The sequence below is a fragment of the Cucumis sativus genome, chromosome 4 (assembly GCF_000004075.3).
Source record: "Cucumis sativus cultivar 9930 chromosome 4, Cucumber_9930_V3, whole genome shotgun sequence".
NCBI lineage: Eukaryota > Viridiplantae > Streptophyta > Magnoliopsida > Cucurbitales > Cucurbitaceae > Cucumis > Cucumis sativus.
The window spans coordinates 11,225,817-11,244,248 of NC_026658.2; the positions used below are offsets into that span (position 1 = coordinate 11,225,817).

General features: G+C 36.5%; 1 protein-coding gene and 1 pseudogene across 1 annotated transcript in view; both read left to right on the forward strand.

Annotated features, from left to right (window-relative positions):
- Window positions 1–1,061: 1,061 nt before the first annotated feature.
- LOC116403172 (TATA-binding protein-associated factor BTAF1-like) overlaps window positions 1,062–18,432 on the forward strand; it is a 42,091-nt gene continuing 24,720 nt past the window's right edge. The window contains 11 exon segments of the mRNA XM_031883678.1: window positions 1,062–1,288; window positions 1,548–1,711; window positions 1,821–1,915; window positions 2,076–2,275; window positions 2,364–2,418; window positions 3,320–3,401; window positions 4,582–4,919; window positions 9,701–9,809; window positions 9,915–10,515; window positions 10,657–10,789; window positions 10,925–10,993. Coding sequence (XP_031739538.1) covers window positions 1,663–1,711; window positions 1,821–1,915; window positions 2,076–2,275; window positions 2,364–2,418; window positions 3,320–3,401; window positions 4,582–4,919; window positions 9,701–9,809; window positions 9,915–10,515; window positions 10,657–10,789; window positions 10,925–10,993 — 1,731 coding nt within the window. The 5' untranslated portion in view covers window positions 1,062–1,288; window positions 1,548–1,662.
- On the forward strand, window positions 11,431–18,025 carry LOC116403173 (annotated as a pseudogene).

An 18,432-nucleotide genomic window follows, 5' to 3' on the forward strand; every position in this document is an offset into this window, starting at 1 on the left:
CTTTGGATATATGACCCAAATGTTTATGTCGCAAGTAAGCTTATTGTCACGTGGTTATTTTGTTCACTCAACCAACGTGCGGCACAAATGTGTTGGGGTTGCACCAATGTAAGCCTACGAGACAATTGGACTTGTTGGAACAATCTAAGGAATAAGGAAATTCGATGGTAAGAAGTAGACAAGAAGTAGGCAAGAGTTGCACAAGGTGTTTGATGAAATGCTTAACAGAGCTTTTATAAAGGTTTCCCAAGGATTTCCAATGAATTCTAAGAAGTGCTTACAAATGAACCCCTTTGGGGGTATTTATAGAGGTACACAACCGACTTTCAAGCCCTAAACCGCCTTATAAGATTGGCAAAATAATTTGGAAAAATTACGAGCGCTCATGACACTGTCTGGAAGCTTCTAGAGCCGTCTGAGGCCATCTGGGCTGTCTAACGCATGCGCACCTTCGCACGTGTTCGCGAGCCTTCTCGGCCACTCGCAAAACTTGTGTTATTAACCATCAATTTAACTAAGTTGCATGAACCGAAGTTGAATGAAAGAAAAAAGGTAAAACAAACTTTGTTTTTGCAGACATCGAAGCTGGATGCCTTTCTTTCAACTAAGATGATTTTTTGTGAACGACTGCTTCAATTCTTTCAACTAAAATTCAAAACCGCCATTTCTTCTTCAATTCCATTAACAATTCCTTTTGCTATTTTTCTAGTCAGCCTTCTTAAAAACTACATTCATTAATATGTGATCCAAAACCACTTTTATCATTTAATAGAAGATTTGTCAATCTAACACAAATATAGTTAAATCGTTTAATGCATATATTGTTAATTAAGATGCCAAGCCATTAATCCATGCCTCTTATATGTGGTAAGGTGATATGTGAAACACATACTTCAATAATTGAGTTATGCTCGTTAGGACAACTTTAAATATTGTTGAACAAAATAATAAATTTGAAAAAATCAAACACAAAAAAATAAGACCAGAAAGAAATATACAATATATTATGTGAATACTGCTAAGCTCCATAAGTTAGATGTTGGATTTCCATTCAAGGGTGTAAAAAAGAAAAAAGAAAAAAAACACATCTTTATGCTTAAAAGAAACACATATCGTGAATAAATGTTCAAAATATATAAAATGCAACTCATGCAAGAACGAGGGAGGGAAGAAGGGTTTTCGTCGTCGGTTATCGACTGAGCACCATTCACCAAGTTGGAGAAGGAAGAAACATTCAACATAACAAGTTTTGTTCAATCCCATTTTATATCTCTTCATCTCTTTCAAGGTAACCCTAATCATACTAACTTCTTCTCTTTACCATCTCAAATCCTTCAATATTTTCAACATTTCGTAGATCTTTGGGGCTTACATCTCCAATTCGTTTAAGGGTATTCGAAATCTGCAATTTCTTTACGAAATGTCATTGACCCAGAACCAATTCCTCCTTAGACATTCGATTCCCCGCTTATAACTCAAGTGCTTGTTCTTTGAAGGCTCAAATCTCTCATGGGTGTTTAGCTTTTTGTTCTTTTTATGGAGTGTAGGGCTTAGCGGAGTGAACGGGACTTGATGGTGGTCACGGTCAGTCGTGCGGTTCCGTCACAATTTTTATTAATTCTTATTAGGAGAAGTCCACCAGCGTGCTAGGAATGTTTCATCATGGCACAGCAGTCGTCCCGACTTCATCGTCTTCTAACTCTCTTGGATAGTATCCTTCTTATTTCTGATGTTCTTGTAATGAAACTGTATTTTTCATTGTTATATCTCCATTAATTTTCACATTTGAGTTGGGTTTTTCCTTAACGGAATCCTAATAGCTGGTTCAACACAAGCAACAAGATTTACTGCAGCTCGTCAGTTGGGGGAAATCGCAAAATCCCATCCTCAGGACTTGACATCTCTTTTGAAAAAGGTTAAATTTTTTGAGGTTTCATTTTACTTTTTATATTGACGTTATTATTGTTATTTTTTTGGGTAATGGGTTGCAGCACTTTGTATTTTCGGTTGAAGAATCGGGTGGAATGGAATTTATTATATTGAATCAATATTTAACCGTCAGTTTATGTAAACAGGTATCTCAGTATTTACGCAGTAAAAATTGGGATACACGGGTTGCGGCTGCACATGCTATTGGGGCTATTGCACAGAATGTTAAGCACACATCTGTGTCTGAGCTCATTGACTGTGTTGGATTAAAGATTTCTGAGGCTGGCTTGTCTGTTAGTATCAAGGATGTCCTGACAATTTCTGATGTTCAGTCTGCCTTTAAAAGGTTTTTCTTTGCTTTCAGAGTTTCTAATTTATGCAGATGCATCATGTCAGTAGTTTACTTGCTGAATGCTGCATTTTCTTCACAACAGTTTTGATATGAATAATGTGCTTGAATTTGGCGCCTTGGTGGCATCTGGAGGACAGGTGATCCATCTATTTTACTAGTTTATTTTGTGCAAATATATATAATTCTATTTTTTTTAATTAAAGAAAGGAATATTTGCGATTGATTAAATGAAAAGTTACAAAAGAGTTCATGCACCAATATTCTTTCTTACTACAAACAAGCTTCCAACACTTCTCAAACTTTAACATTATCTAAACCACCCCTTGAATCTTCTGGCAATTTTTTTCTGCTATATCTATTTCTATTTATTACTTGTTAGTTTTCAGCATTCCAGTTACGATCTTTTATATTTTTATACGAGTTGCTATTCTAATGGCCCTTGTAGCTGTGCTAGGATAGGGTTATTAGAAGATAGAGGATTCACTAATTGGCCTGATCATCATCATCCTAAGTTGTAAAGTATTTTGTGAGACCTCCTATTATACATATGTCCGAAAGGAAGGGCTGAAAGATGACTTCATTGTGAACAGTTGGTTAGTGTGGGGCTGGTAGGGGTTTGTGTAGGGTATTTGTGAAGGAGAAATGATGGACATAAATAGGTGGTGAAGCTGGTTTGAGACTCAACTGAATCTCTTGGATGAACGGAATTTTATCTTTTTTTTTTTTTAAATTTTCTTTAATCGTTATCTTAATGTTGTTTGGCTTGTAAGGATTAGTGAACTTTTCATTTTGAAAAGATATATTGCATCATGGATCCTTTTCCCTTGTTTTCGTATTTTTGTTGGGTTTTTTCTTAGTGCAAGAAGATACCCAACATGTTTCCAGTATATTTTGTATGCAAAAAGACCTAATTGTGCAAATAAATTAAAAGTTGAAAGTTTTGCGTATTTACATGTCTAAATGATGTGTTTTAATGAAGCAGGAAAGACTCGTGAGTTTGATGGGTTTGTGAATTGATTTTTAAATATAACCTTGCAGGAGTTTGATGTCACCAGTGAAAACATCAAAAGTCCAAAGGAGCGATTGGCTCGTCAAAAACAAAACCTTCGTCGTCGTTTAGGTTAGCATACACACATGCATGCATTTGAAAATGATATATGATATATGGTATTTGAAAATGATATATGATGATGTAAGCATTGTATGCAATCTACATTATAATCTATATTATAATGCTTTCTTTTGTTTGTGTAAGGATATATTGGCTTTTAAATGCCATAGTTTTCATTTCTTATTGCTGATTGGAAACACATTTTTATACCATATGATTGGTTCCTTCGTAGTCTTGGTTATTCTTTGATATTTCATTTATCAATGAAATTGTGTCTTATCCAGAAAAGTTACTAAAATGAAAGACTAAAGAGACTAATGTTCAAAATTACAAAGTTCCACCAAGGTAAAAGGGTCAAATTCAAACACAAAGATAGAAGTGTAGAAACAGTAGTTAAGAAAATGATTGAAGTAGAAGAGAAAAACCACTAAATCATTTTCTCAATCAATTGACATAACTTTTTTCTCACCCTTTGATAGTGCGCCAACATAGTCTTCTAGGATGACTGAATCACTAGAAGTTTTGGACATGGGAATGATCTACAAGCTTTTCCTTTTGAGTGCTGGTGAACTTCGTATCTTGGTTGAAAAGGCAACTATGAAAAAGAAAAACAATAAAGTAAAAGTGAACCTGGTTCATGGTTGGCCTAGGGATAAAAAAGAGACACAGTCTCAATAAAATGACCAAGGGTCAGAGGTTCAATTTATGGTGGCCATCTATCTAAGAATTAATGTCTACGAGTTTTCTTGACAACCAAATATTGTAGGGTTAGATTGGTTATCATGTGAGATCAGTTGAGGTGTGCATAAGCTCGCACTGACACTCACGGATATCAAAAGAAAAAGAAGTGAATCTAGGTCGTTCTAATTCCAATTGTAACAGGGGTCGAAGAAAGGACCATTTTGTGTGCAGAAATGGACTGTTCAGTCCAAGATTGGATATTATCGAGCATAATTGATTATTTATTTTAATTATTACGATTTTTTTGTGCTTTGTAAGCTGATTGTTGGAGTTCCCAATATTGATTCAGTAATATACATGCTTCAAATATTTTTGAATTTTGTACCTTATTATTCATCTTGATTCACCACTTGTATTTGATTTCCATTTATCAGTGTTTGTTCTCCTAGATATTTTTTTTTCTTTAACGTTTTCTTGTTAGCTAACCATCTCTGTTCCTATTGCACAGGTTTGGATGCGTGTGAGCAATTCATAGATGTTAATGACATGATAAGAGATGAGGACCTTATTTTGGACAAGGTTAACATGTATGATAATGGTGGAGATAGGCAGATGTTTCCATCAAAATCTATACATAATATCCAGCAGTTTGTCGCTAATATGGTCCCATATATTGTATCCAAAAGGCCCAGTGCTCGAGAAATGAACCTTCTGAAACGGAAAGCAAAAATAAACTCCAAGGACCAGACAAAACATTGGTCTGAGGAAGGAGAGACAGACGTAGCAGGCACCCAACTAGTGGAAACACCAAGGGGCTTAGGTCCGGATTTATTAAGTTCACAAAAGGTACTATCCTTCTATCATTTCTTTGAATGGCTACCTGATCTTGTGGACAAATACCTTTTTCTTTGCTTTTTCTATAAGGCTTCTAGTGCTTTTCTTGGTACTTTTTGCTTGTATCAAATGCATGTATCAGTATTGTTTGGCTCCTATACGTATTCTGATGTTTGGATGTGGTTATGTAATTTGTTGGAGGTCATTACTATTATAAGAGGATGTTGAATAGTAGTTAGGGATGTCAATTTAACCTACAGAAACCTACCCCAAACGGGCAGGGGAATCATCGATCACTTGAAGAATGGGGCAGGAACATATCTTAATGTAGTGGATTCTTTACCTGCAAATCTACGTCTTTCTGCCCCCTGCAATGGAAGAATCCCTCAATCAAAACTCCTTGGTCAAGAGGCCACTTTAAAAACTAATATTCTTCTGCGGTCTTTTGTAGATATTTTCCAAAGAGGGGTTGAACACGGGCGACAAAGTGTAAAAATGTTCCTAACCATGCATTATCTTGTCTACTCCTTTTGGTGAAAGCTCCTTGGAAGACTATAAGGACCTCCTTTTGAATGCTCTTCAGATAAACATTAGGGAAAGCTGTTATTCTATGCTTGTTTAGACAAATTTTGTCTCTGGTAAAACCGTTAAAAGAGGAGAAAATTAGGAAAGCTGCTGCTATGCAAAAATATCTGGCATTGAGTAGTTTTAGATCCTAATGGAAGAAGAAGTGAATTTAAGGTTTTAGGTGGAGTATGAATTACATTAAACACTTTGTAATTACAGCCTTTCCATGATTTTCAACCATTGGAAGGCCACCCTTATCCTTTAGTTTTTCTTGGGGAGGGCCCTCTTGTTCCTTGCACTTAGGCTGTTTCTCTTTTGTTCTATTAATATATCTGTTTCTTATATATAAAAAGGGTTTAGAATGCTCTTTTGCGCTTTGTTTCAGTTGTAGTACTTTGGGTCGATGCTATTGGTGCATATGGTGGGTTTTTCTTCATCCAATGTTCTTCCCTCTTTGTTTGGTTTCTGCATAGTCTTGCAACCTACCTTTTTGTGGGCTTTTTCTCAAGCTTAGTTGGCGCTGAAGTTTTCTGTTGAAGCTTTGGTTTGAATGATCGAGTTCAATGGTTTGCTGATAACACCATTCTTTTTTCATCCATGGATTGATTGGCACTTGAAAACCCCTTTGGCCTTGTTAAATTGAGAGGGCTCCACGTTGAATATAAATCAGAAATCAGAAATCATTGGGATAAAGATCAAATGGAGGTTGTTGACTTGTATCAGGAAAGCTTGATTGTAGTCAAGGGCAATGGCAGAACATCTATCTTGGTCTTCTTCCGTTGTACAAAAGACCTTGATCTTCATCCTCTTGGGCCCCAATTGTTGAGAAAATTGAAAGAAGGCTCCACCCATAGATACAATTACACATATCAAGGAGGGTTGTATTACCTTTTACAAGCCAGATTATTGAAGTTTCCCGCATATTTCTGGGATCTCTTCAAGATCCCTTTGAAGATTGCATTGATTGTTGTAAGATTATATTAAAAGTTCCTTTGGGATGGGATTCTAACGAAACCAGAGCACTCCTTGTGGGATTGGAAGAAGTCACCTGATCTATCACTCAAGGTGGCTTTGGGTTACAATGTTCGGTTGGAAAGAACAGACCTCTATTATCTAAGTGGGTAAAGAGATACTAATAGAAAGAGAATGTCTTATGGCGTAAAATGATTGATGCAAAGTGTGGAAAACCCCATTGAATTTGTGGCCAAATGATAGATTTTCTGCTTATACAAGGGGGCCTTGGACAGCTGGAGATTGGTGGGGAGCCTGGCTAATACATCATTAGGGCATGATTGTTGGTTGAAAACTTGAAAGAAGAGACATTAGTGGTTCATTTCTCACCTTCTATTTTTATTTTTTTAAATTGTCTATGCTAATCTCCATACAAGGCACATTGAATGAACAACATGGAGGGTGGGGAGTCTTGGATTGAGAAACATCCTCACTAATAATGAAATAGACGCGTGGAAACTTGTCGCACAAAGATTTTTTCGTCTATGAACTCACTGCTGCTTGATTTGGACAATAATTTATCAGAAACTCTGCGTCTATATCAAGAGATGAGATGGACAGATTTTAACCCAAAAAAAACCACAACTTCTTTTGGGAGCTTAGCCAAAACACCTTTTGCACTGTTTATCTTACTTGAAGCCATCTCTTCATTACCACACAATTTTTAAAACAATCAATGAGATCCAAAGTCATTTGTTCATCTTCTTTATGTGCAGTCAGATTTTGGATGGAGATAATTACCACCTTTTGGTGGTTCACAACTTTTCTGAATGACCTCATCAACCTTCTTATTTACATTCTTAATGAACATCTGTTTTCTGATGGAAGAAGATTCTTTGGATGGATCTTATTTGGACACTTTTGTAGACAAGTCGGAAAAAACGTAACAATGGTGTCTAAGAAAATGAAAGCTGAACATCACGGAGCCATGTGGCAAGCTCAAAGCAAACTATTCAATTAAGTTCATAAAGAGAAAGTGGATGTTTTTTGGCCGCATTCAATTGAGTATATCTCTCCCCAGTTCCTTAAACCTAATCTGATGGTTTTTGATTTGATGATGCCATGGTTTTTGGAAGTGAAAAAGGTAGCTTTATATGAAGAGTTTTCTTCTCCTTTGGAAGGAGAAAAGGCATTACCTTCAAGTAAGTTGGCCGTTTTTGGGAGGCTCCTTCCATCTTTTGCCCCCTATTATTCTTGTTAAAAAAGTCTTCGCTCATTCATCCTCAATGGGGTAATGCTGATTTACTTGAAGATAGAAGCTGTTGCACCTGGGTTTAAGAGCTAATTTCAAAGGTGAATTGCATTTCTACAAAGAAACTCTTTCCTAAACAGAGTTTTAGTCAGTCAGTTTTCTTGTTTCGAATTTAAAAATCAAGTTTATAAGAGGAATTTCAGATAATGCATATTCAATAGATACTTTTGTTCTGGAATTTGAAGATGATTTGTATGCCAATGTAAGTAGTGAAGAATTAGATTTTAATACTTCAGAGACCGTGCTAAGTTGATTTCTCTGAGGAAAACAATGGGGAAGCTCTAGTATCTCTTTTTCCAACCTCAGAAGAAGTAATAGTTGATCATGCTACTAATGAAGGTTCTCTATCTCTAAAATCCCGTCTAAGTTCTTCTCCATTTTTGAAGTTTGTGGACTACAATTGTGTAAATTCCTCTTCTTTCATCCTAATTTGCTGGTGGTGGAAGTAATTGTAGCTTGAAGTTTATCTTGGTTTTCATTTGAACCTCAAAGATATTTGGTTGGTTCTTTGTCTAATAAAAAAAGTCCAGGTGACTTATTAGCATTTTGGGTTGAATACAAGTTGCCAGCTCTTTAAATTCTCAATGGAATTTTAGAAGATCTTCTTAAGGCTTGTGGAACTCCATTCTTGTCATTTTAAGTCTTAGATATTTTGGTCATCTGTGTTTAAGGCCCAACTTATTTAATTTTGTTCGAAGGAGTTTCAAAGAGGTTTTGAGTCAAGTCTTTCATTTGAGAAGATCGCTTCAAAGCTGCTTGAATTATTGCCTACCTTCGGTGTTCTAAGCTCATTGTTGTCTTCTACATCCAATCTTTTGTTTATTTTGGAACGATTTTGTTATTTCAACCTTGTTTTGTTTTGCTTTTGAATTTTTCTTTGTCTTGATTGTTTCTGTGTATCTTGAATATTAGGCTCTTTTCATTATTTCAATTAAAACTTTGTTTCCGTTTCAGTTAAAAATCTCACTTACTAAGTGAGAGAAAAGGGGTGATGCGGTCTCTTTGTCTAATTCTTCCGGTTTGAGTCCTCTCCCTTGGTTGTCTTCCATTAATAAAGACTGAAAACTCAGGATTCCGAACACATCCTTTTATCCCTGCAATCAGCCTTTAATGCATGAGAATATCTTCTAGAAAATCCAGCTGAACCCTTTTTCTTGTTGGAATCCAACCCTTTGTCTGTTGGAACGATATTCCACAATCTCATTAGCTATAAGAATTGGATTTGTTATTTGTCTCCCTTCAATGAAAGCATGGAAGGAAGAAGAATTAGTACTAGGCATGACTTCCTTCAATCTTCCAGTAAGTACTTTATTGATTCTTTTTTCTTTTTGGATAAGATGTAAGTAACTTATTAATTATCTTGTAAATCAAAGTGGTTAAACTGATTGGCCGAAAGTCTTCGAGGCTTTGACAAATGAAACATCTTCTGGACTAGCAAGTAAAGTTCTCTTTGATGCAAGCATTAAGCCTTCTATTCTTATAACATTCAGCAAAAAGGAGCCTGGAAATCAGATGTCAATAAGCTCCGAAAGAAAATTTCTGCAAGTACCTTGGAGGCATGATTTTTGCGCAGTTGTGCTATATTTTCTTTCGTTTATAACTCTCCATTTTCTTCTATTTCCCTGCCAACTCCTCGAAAGAAGCTATCTGAGTGAAAATAAAAGCCACATCTTTCTTCTATGAGAAAGAAGTTCTGTTATTGAACATAATATGAAAGAGTGAAATTAAAAACAGTGGTAGTTAGTGATGTCTATGATTTATAAATTACTGTGGCTTCCACGGGTTGGTGATAACCGTGTCATGATTCTTAATATATGATGGTTGCTCAGTTTTTCTGCTGAATTAATTTATGTTTTCTATACTTACCTGGATTTTTTTTTCATCAACTTCTCCATTTCTCTGCCTATTATTTTAACTTATATAGACATTGAAAGTGAAGTAATTGTTGGCGATCCATCTGCAGTCAGCTGTGAGTGTAAATAATGATGACGATTCTGGTGATCATGATGGTGATGGACAATGGCCTTTTCATAATTTCGTCGAGCAAATTCTTCTTGATATGTTTGATTCTAGTAAGAATTTTCATATTAATTTCTAAATTTTGGATATACTGACAGTGATTTCTCTTTTACTGAGTTGCTGTATTTATTTTTAACCTTTTACTCATAAAATATCAGATTGGGAAGTCCGTCATGGTAGTGTGATGGCCCTGAGAGAAATTTTAACCCATCAAGGAGGTTGTGCTGGAGTAATTTTGTCTGACATTAGCATAGACGGTGCTCCATTCTCCACGTTAGAAGATGAAAGCGTGCCAAATAAGTTAAAGCGAGAAAGAGATATTGATTTAAATACACAGTTGATGGAGGACGAATTTGAGTTTAAACCGAAAAGGCCAAAGTTTGAAGATGCCTCATGTCCCCATGTCAATGTGATGGTCAGTGCTGATGAGGACATTAACTTAGGGGTCAATTTGAAAGTTGAAACTGATGATAGGCTTATGCCTGATGATCAGCCTGGAGTTCAATTTGAAATTTGCTCTGTAAAGGTGGAGGATCATCCCAATGGTTCATGCTATCCGCATGTTGATACACCCACTGCCGCGGTCGAGGAGTGCCCTGATAGTAAATTACCTTGTGAGGATACTACTATGCTGACAAACTTTTCTGAAAATCGCGAGCTGAGGAATTTGGTTAAATTGACTAGGCATTCTTGGCTGAAAAATTTTGAATTTCTTCAAGATTGTGCAATTCGTCTGTTGTGTATTTTACTTCTAGATCGGTATGATTTTATTTCTTGCTTAGACTGTAATTTTTTAGGTTTATCTTATCACTTTTTTGTGGTCCTTTTCATTTATTGAGATTAGAGTCAAAATTATTTTCCATTTGTTGAGAGATGCTTTTCTCTCTATATATCTTGCAGGTTTGGAGATTATGTATCCGATCAGGTTGTTGCTCCTGTGCGTGAAACCTGCGCCCAAGCATTGGGTGCAGTGTTCAAGTACATGCATCCTACATTAGTTAACGAAACATTACATATCTTGCTGCAAATGCAGGTAAGTTTCAAGTAAGTACGTCTACAATTGGTATATATGGTATTGTTGTTTAGCAGTATGATTGATTTTGTGAAACAATCCAAGTCTAAAGCATCTGTTTGTTATTTTTAACACTACTTTTATTCCTTTATTCAGTTCAGGCAGGAATGGGAAATTCGTCATGGGAGTCTTTTAGGCATAAAGTATTTGGTTGCCGTACGAAAGGTATAATTTTGTCCCTACTTGTATGTCTAGTAGCTTTTTTGTATTATGTTGGGTTTCCTGATTTAGCATAGGTTATTTTATCAAAATAGAATCCCTAAACCTCACTTTGCTTTATGCATGTGAGGAGGGCCTCAAGCGTAAAGGTCGGTTAAAGGTTAGTTATTTGGTTTGATGTTAGACCTCAAGGCTAAAATGTTAAGAGGGACTTCAGTATTGAAAAGACAGCTAAGAAGATTATTAAAGTAGATTTGTTGAACTTGTATTCTTTTCAATTGCATCATGAGAAGCTCGTAATAATAGGAATTCATTCTTGGTACGTTGGAGTAGTTTTCAATATTACTCGGTCGATTCAATTGCATCGTGAAAGGTATTTCTTATGGGAAGAATTGAATCTTTGTTTCTTTAATTGAAGATCCTTGGTATGTTGGAGAGTTTTTAATATTACTCGGTGGATTCAAGTTCGACAACCATGAAGAAATAGGACATGTGGCAGTGAAAGTGGAATGGAGCCTGCACATAGTGGATTTGTTGGGGAAGGAATGCTATCATCATTTATTTGTGGGTTGTTTTTACCTCTCCACCTGCCGATTCAATTTTGGCTGGAATTCGAGTTGTAACTGGACCTTTGGGATTTCTTCTCACTGTGAAGATTTATACTGGTGACCCTTTAAACTAAATCAGCAAGGCTTTATTCGAGAGGATGCATTGGGGGCACCTTCCAAGCATTGATCATTTCTCAAGACACATTAATTGAATGGGGTACAAAGTGGGCGTTCGTGTTTTTTGGTCAACAATTTCAGGGGTGCAATAGATATTCTTGAGGACTTAAACTACGAAAGCCTTGCTGAAATCTAGTTCAAAAGAAATCAGATACTTTTTCAAGAAAAGTAATTGATTGGGTTGTCCGAGCAACCAGCTTGGACTATTATCTTCACGTAGAATTAATTTGGAGTGCTTCTTTGACTTTACAACATAGTCCTTTGCTCTATATAAGTATGTATTTTTTTGAAACATATGTATGTATGTGTACTCGCTGTTTTTTGTTTTGGTTGAGCATTATTCTCTTCCATTATTTTAATGGAAAGTTTCATATCCTTTTGAAAAGAAGTATGCATCTCTGGTAAGAGTTTCAACTACAAATGTCTTTGTTTGGATTGTAGTTGGTCTCACCATTCACCAGTTGATGTTTACACACTTTTGAGCTTCAACACTGCCAACTTATTTTCCTTTTCTTTATGCGGTCCCATTTAATCAACGAGGTTGTGGCTTACACACTTTTGATCTTTAAAACTGCCAACCATTTTTCTTTTATGAGATCCATGTAATTAAACAGGCCGTGTACGTTCAGCATCTTATCTACATATTCTTCCATGTCTAATTTCTTGTTGAAATTAAGTTCACAATTTGCACCCTCCCATACCCAGTTGTTGGAGCTTGGTGTTTTTGTTCATTTTTTGAATAATTGGATTCATCTCCAAGAGCAGCTCTTACTGGATGATCTTGGGCCTTTGTATTTAATGCATCCCCCATCATAACATAGAGGTTTATGTTGAACTTCTCTTGTGGGAGCTTTCTGTCTTGCCTCTTAGATCAGTCTTGGAAGCTGGAAACTTCAGGGTTATTCTCTAGCAGACAAGCAATAAAATCTTTGGTGAAAGGAGCAGAGATTTTCCCACTAAGCTTTGCAAAGAGGTCTTGAGAAGTAAACATTCAGGTATAAAATTCGTTTATTGGTTAGTTGGTGGACTCAAGGGGAATCGACAACGACAAGGTACAAGGAGCATATCCTATACTAACATCTATATATCCACCAATTAGTGTGTTTATTAAGACGAAAGCTGGAAATGGTGTCCTTTCCAAGGGACAAGAATTTTTATTGTAGTTCTTAAATAATTTATTTTATTATTATTATTCAGATTTTTTTTTTTGAAAAAGGAAACAAGCCTCTTCACTAAGATAATGAATGGACAATACAAAGAAAGTGGCAATACAACGAAGAGACATAAGAGAGGATCGACGAGTGCATCCGAACATCTTAACTAGGTTGAGGCCCCTTAGCAGTCTCATCATATCTAAAGTAAGTAAAGATAAGAGATAGGTTTCCAAACCCATCAGGACCCACTACAAAGCTAAAATAAAACATTACATACTTGAAACCAATACAAATAATAGTAAAGTAAAAACAGCAAAGCCTCTTTGTGAGAAATCAAGATTGAAATGGAGGAACGATGGAGGCCTTCCAGTTTAGACTAATATCCTGAATGGATAAAGCATCAAAGGTTTTTGATAGGGAGCGTCACGAGGAGGCGTTGAGTCGAGTTATCTCAAATCAAATTGCCCAAGGGGAAGCTTTGTCTTGAAATACTCTTTGGTTTCTTTGTAAAGAGCTCTGGACTGCATTCACCTAAATCAACCTTGGTTTATTATTATAGAAACCAATTTTTTGTTGAGCAAAGTCATAAAATGGAAAGGGGCTTACTAAGACCACTACCCGAAAAACGACGACCACAGAGCCAAGAAGAGAAAATGGTGCAGCGTCTTACATACCGCAAGCGCCATAACTATGCTACCAAGTCTAACCAGCACTGTGTCGTTAAAACCCCTGGTGTGAAGCACGTGTATCTGACTGCCAAGAAAAGTGCTAGCAGACCTAATGTTTGGTTATCGGCAAAAGGATTCAAGGGATTTCTCACTTGAGGCCAGCTAAATATAAGAGGACTAGACTAGCTAGGAATTGGAGGATTGTGAATCGTGCGTATGATGGCGTTTTATCTAGTAGTGCAGTGAGGGAGAGGATTATTCGAGCCTTTTTGGTTGAAGGGCAGAAGATTGTGAAGCGTATTGAAGATTCAGAAGGCGAAGGAAAAGCTGGCATCAAAGAACTAAATTAATTATGTTGAAATTTTGACTTTTTTGTGGCGTGATCTTGAAGACCCTACCTGAAAAGAAAAACGAAAGAAACAACCAAAGACCTAACTAAATCAAAGAAAGAGGGTGCTATGAGTGTGGCAACCTTGTTGGATAGCCGGTTGCACCTATTGATCCCTAGTTCTTGTAATTTCCTTGTTTCTTTGAACACTTGGTTTGAGAGAGGATCGGTATATCACATTCATTCACTAAAGAAATATATAAAGTTGGAGCATATGTTTCATGTCCAACTTGTTTCATAGATTATCTATACGTGTTCCATTCAATGCTTTCGTGAATATATCTCCTAGTTGTTCTCTAGTCTTTCACTTATTCTCAATTCTGTACATTTACCTTGTTGAATTTTCTCACATACAAAATGGCAATCGACTTCAATACGTTTTGCCCTCTCATGGAACACTGGATTAGATGCAATATGAAGTGCCTGCTTGATTATCACACCACAGGTTTGTTGGTGTCGTGAGTTCAAATCCCAACTAAACAAGAAGTTGATATATCCAAACCAATTCACACATAGATTGTGCCACTGCTCTATATTTTGATTCTGTACTTGAACATGACACCATATTTTGTTTCTTACTCTTGCAAGAAATCAAATTACCATCAACAAAATCACAATATCCTGAAGTTGATCTTTTGTCTTCTCTAGGTCTTGCCCAATTGGCATCTGAGAAACACTTAATATTAGTATGAGCATGATCCTTATATAAAAGTAAACCAAGCTGGAGAGCAACCTTCAGATAACAAAAAATCTGTTCCAAAGCACCCAAATGATAAATAGTAGGATATGGCGTATAATGGCTCATAATACTCATTGAATAGGCTATGTCAGGTTGAGTCATTGTAAGGTAATTAAGCTTTCCCGGTAACCTCCTATATCTTTCTATATCTTTTAGCAATTCTTCATCTTTTGTGAGATGTTAGTTGGGCATCGTTGAGGTACTACATGACTTAGCCCCTAGCTTCCCTGTTTTAGTCATTTGTTTGGAATTGGCTGTGGAGAGAAGTTTTTAGAGACTAGATACTGAAAGCTTCATCACCAGTAATCACAATATCATCAACATATACGACTAACAAGATGACACCACTTTCTGATCTCTTAAAAAAGACCGAATAATCCGATCTGCTTTTCCACATTCTAAAGCTTTCAATCACATGACTAAATTTTCCAAACCAAGCCTGTGGACTCTGTTTTAGTGCATACAAAGATTTACGAATGTGACACACCTTTCCATTCTCCCTTGATCAACAAACCCCAGTGGTTGATTGAAGCTAATGAAATAAATTACCTCACATATGCCATTTTTGCCATTAGGGAAAAAGTATCAGCATAGTCAACACCATATGTTTGTGCATAGCCTTTCGCTACGAGGCGTGCTTTTAATCGAGTAACAAGACCATCAAAATTAAGTTTAACTGCAAAAACCCATTTGCAACCGATAGGCTTCTTTCTTGCAGGGAGAGAAACTAAATCCCAATTACAATTGTCATCTAAGGCAGGAGAAGACACGAACTAGGAAGAGACAAAGCTTCATGAACAGTTTTAGGAATGAATACTGATTCTAATGATGCAATGATAGAACATGTGGAAGACGTCAAATGGTTCTATGAAACAAAAGAGGAATTAGGTTGAGCACACTTACGTTTACCTTGAGCAATAGGAAGATCATCACTTTTTTTGGATCCAATGACGAAGAAGGTCTTGATAAAGGGCATGGAATTGAAGGAGACAGAGAACCCTCAGGTATAGGGCATGGAACTGAAGGAGGTTGTTGTCGAGCATAGACCTTAGTGATGGGTGGATGGATACATGTAGACACAGGTAGAGATGAATTGGGAAGGGGATCTAAATGGGAAACAACAATGTAGACAAGGAAATCATCCTCTTGATGCTCCCCCTGACTCGTATTCAAAGAGAAAGAAGGTGAGGAATAAAAGGAGGATGCTCAAAGAATGTGATATCAGGAGGCACGAGATATTTATTTAGACTGGGACAATAACATCAACACCTCTTTTGAATACAATAATAACCAAGGACGATACTCGTTAACGCCTTTGGATCCAACTTTGTATGTTGAGGTTGAACATCTCGAACAAAGCAACAACCAAATATTTTGGGTGGAATGGGAAACAAATGTTGTGATGGAGTATCTCATCCTTAAGAACGAAAAAGGGCATGCGATTTATTAAGAAACATGCTGCGACAACATCAACCCAAAAGATTCTGGAACATTTATCTGTAACATTAAGGTTCTGGCGGTTTAAAAAAGATGATGATTCTTTCGTTCTACAACCCCATTATGAGATGGAGTATCAACACAAGAAGATTGATGAAGAATGCCATGAGAATCTAAATAAGACTTAGAGTGCGTGAGAGAAATATTCCTTAGCATTATCACTCTGTTAGATTTTAAGAGCACCACTAAACTAAGTTTGGATTTCAGCATGAAAATTAAATATAACCCCGTTACTCGTTACACGAGAATAATCATTGACAAATGTAAAAATATTAAAACCCTCCTTTGGACTCAAGTGGACATGGGCTTCTAACATCACAATGAACTAATTCAAATGGAGCACTAGTTCACTTATTGATTCGAGGATACAAACTCAAATGATGAAATTTAGTAAACTGACACGACTCATAATCCAAGGAAGACAAATGCTGAAATTGGGGACACATACTCTTAAAGACAGAGATGGATGGATGACCCAACTGATAATGTTCTTCAACGAGAGTTAACATGCTAGAGCATGTGATGGTTGTAGGTATTTGTGGTTAAAATATGTAAAGACCTCCAAATTCATGCTATTTACCAATAGTCTACTTTGTCATAAGATCTTGAAATAAGCAATAATCAGGAAAAAAAAAAAGAGAACAATGAAGATCACGAGTGAGTTTACTAACCAAAATCAAATTAAAAGAGAACTATAGTAGGTTTAAAACTAAAGACAAAGAAATTGATTTAATAAGATGGCCGGTTTCCGATCCTATGACAGGAGTGGAGGTTCCCTCAGTTATAGTGACATTAGGCGAAGAGGTAGATGTCAAAGGTTAGAGAATAGCTTGGGTGTTTCCTGTCATATGGTCGGTAGCTTTAGAGTCAATGACCGATTTCTAAGTGGAGGAAAGAAGGCATTTAGAGATGTTACCTGTCTTATAAAGGGAGTATAACGTTATGCTGTCAATGACTCCTGATACACTTGAAACTTAGCAAACTCCTCTAAAGAAATTGAAATTGACTTGTCAAGATTATTAGAAGTAGAAACAACCCTTTGATCCATATTCAACAATCTTTTGCACTCGCGTTTGGTGTGGCCAAGTTTACGACAGTAATAACAAACAACATCTCTTGAATTTGTTTGTTGGTTATTTGGAAAACCTGTGGAGGTATTTGATCCAACCCCCTTATTACCTCTATAGTCATTCGTGCACCCAATCAAAGCGCTGCTAGAGTCAAATGACATAACTGCTTGACCAGATATTCCAGTAGTTCTTTAACACAATGATTTACTAGCTCAACGATTTCATGGTTAATTGAATTCTTGATTTGTAAAAGCATTCTTGAATCGTCCTACAACAAAGCTTTTTAGTAGCATCAATTGGTGGCTCTTATGTGATGTGTTCATCCATCTCAATACTTCTAATAAAGTGGCGAATATTTGATCTCCATGAATAGTAATTTGATCCATTCAACTTGTGTTCAGTTACTTTTGACATCATAGGGTCATCTCCGATGTGACTATTGGTATTTTGTCAGCTATTATCTCCAAAAACTGACAGAAATACTTAAAATCTAAAGGAATGCTGAGTTGAAGCAAACCCTAGCTTTCCAAAGAGATATTTTTCTTTGAATGAACTACAAACAATGAGTATATAACCCAAACAATCACACCACACAAAGAGAGAAAACAACCCTGACGAGACCTCAGAAAACAAACCAAAAAAGACGAGAATGAGCCCACACGTGCTGGCACGTGGATTTGGGGCGGAGGAGGGGGTGGCGTGCGAGCCTCACATTTTGGTCAGATGGCTTCAAAATTTTGGGCTAGGTAAATCGATGGTGGGGCTCCTCTTTGAACTGGGGCGGTGTTGAAAAAAAAGGTGAAGAAAGAAGAACGAATTTCCGGCAGTGTAGACAAACAAACTAATGATGGCGATGGAGAAAAGAATAAACCCACCCTCTGCAAAACCGTAAATGTAACACAAAAAGGGTTCTAAATTCTAAAACCCTACTAAAACTCTAATTTTCCGAAGAATGTAAACACTTAGGTTTGAGAAAGAATCAGTACATCACACTCATTCACTAAAGAAATGTACATACAAGATACAAGATACAATGGTGATCAAATAAGGGAAGTGTAGGAAAACCTAAAAAAGGAAAATGTAACATACTTACAATAATATAATTATAACACTTTGTAGTTCGAGCATTAGTCTATTTTCAGTCCATAACTTCGGTTCTGCCATGTAATCTTGGGAATATGTAGCTCAACGCAAAAGAGAATAG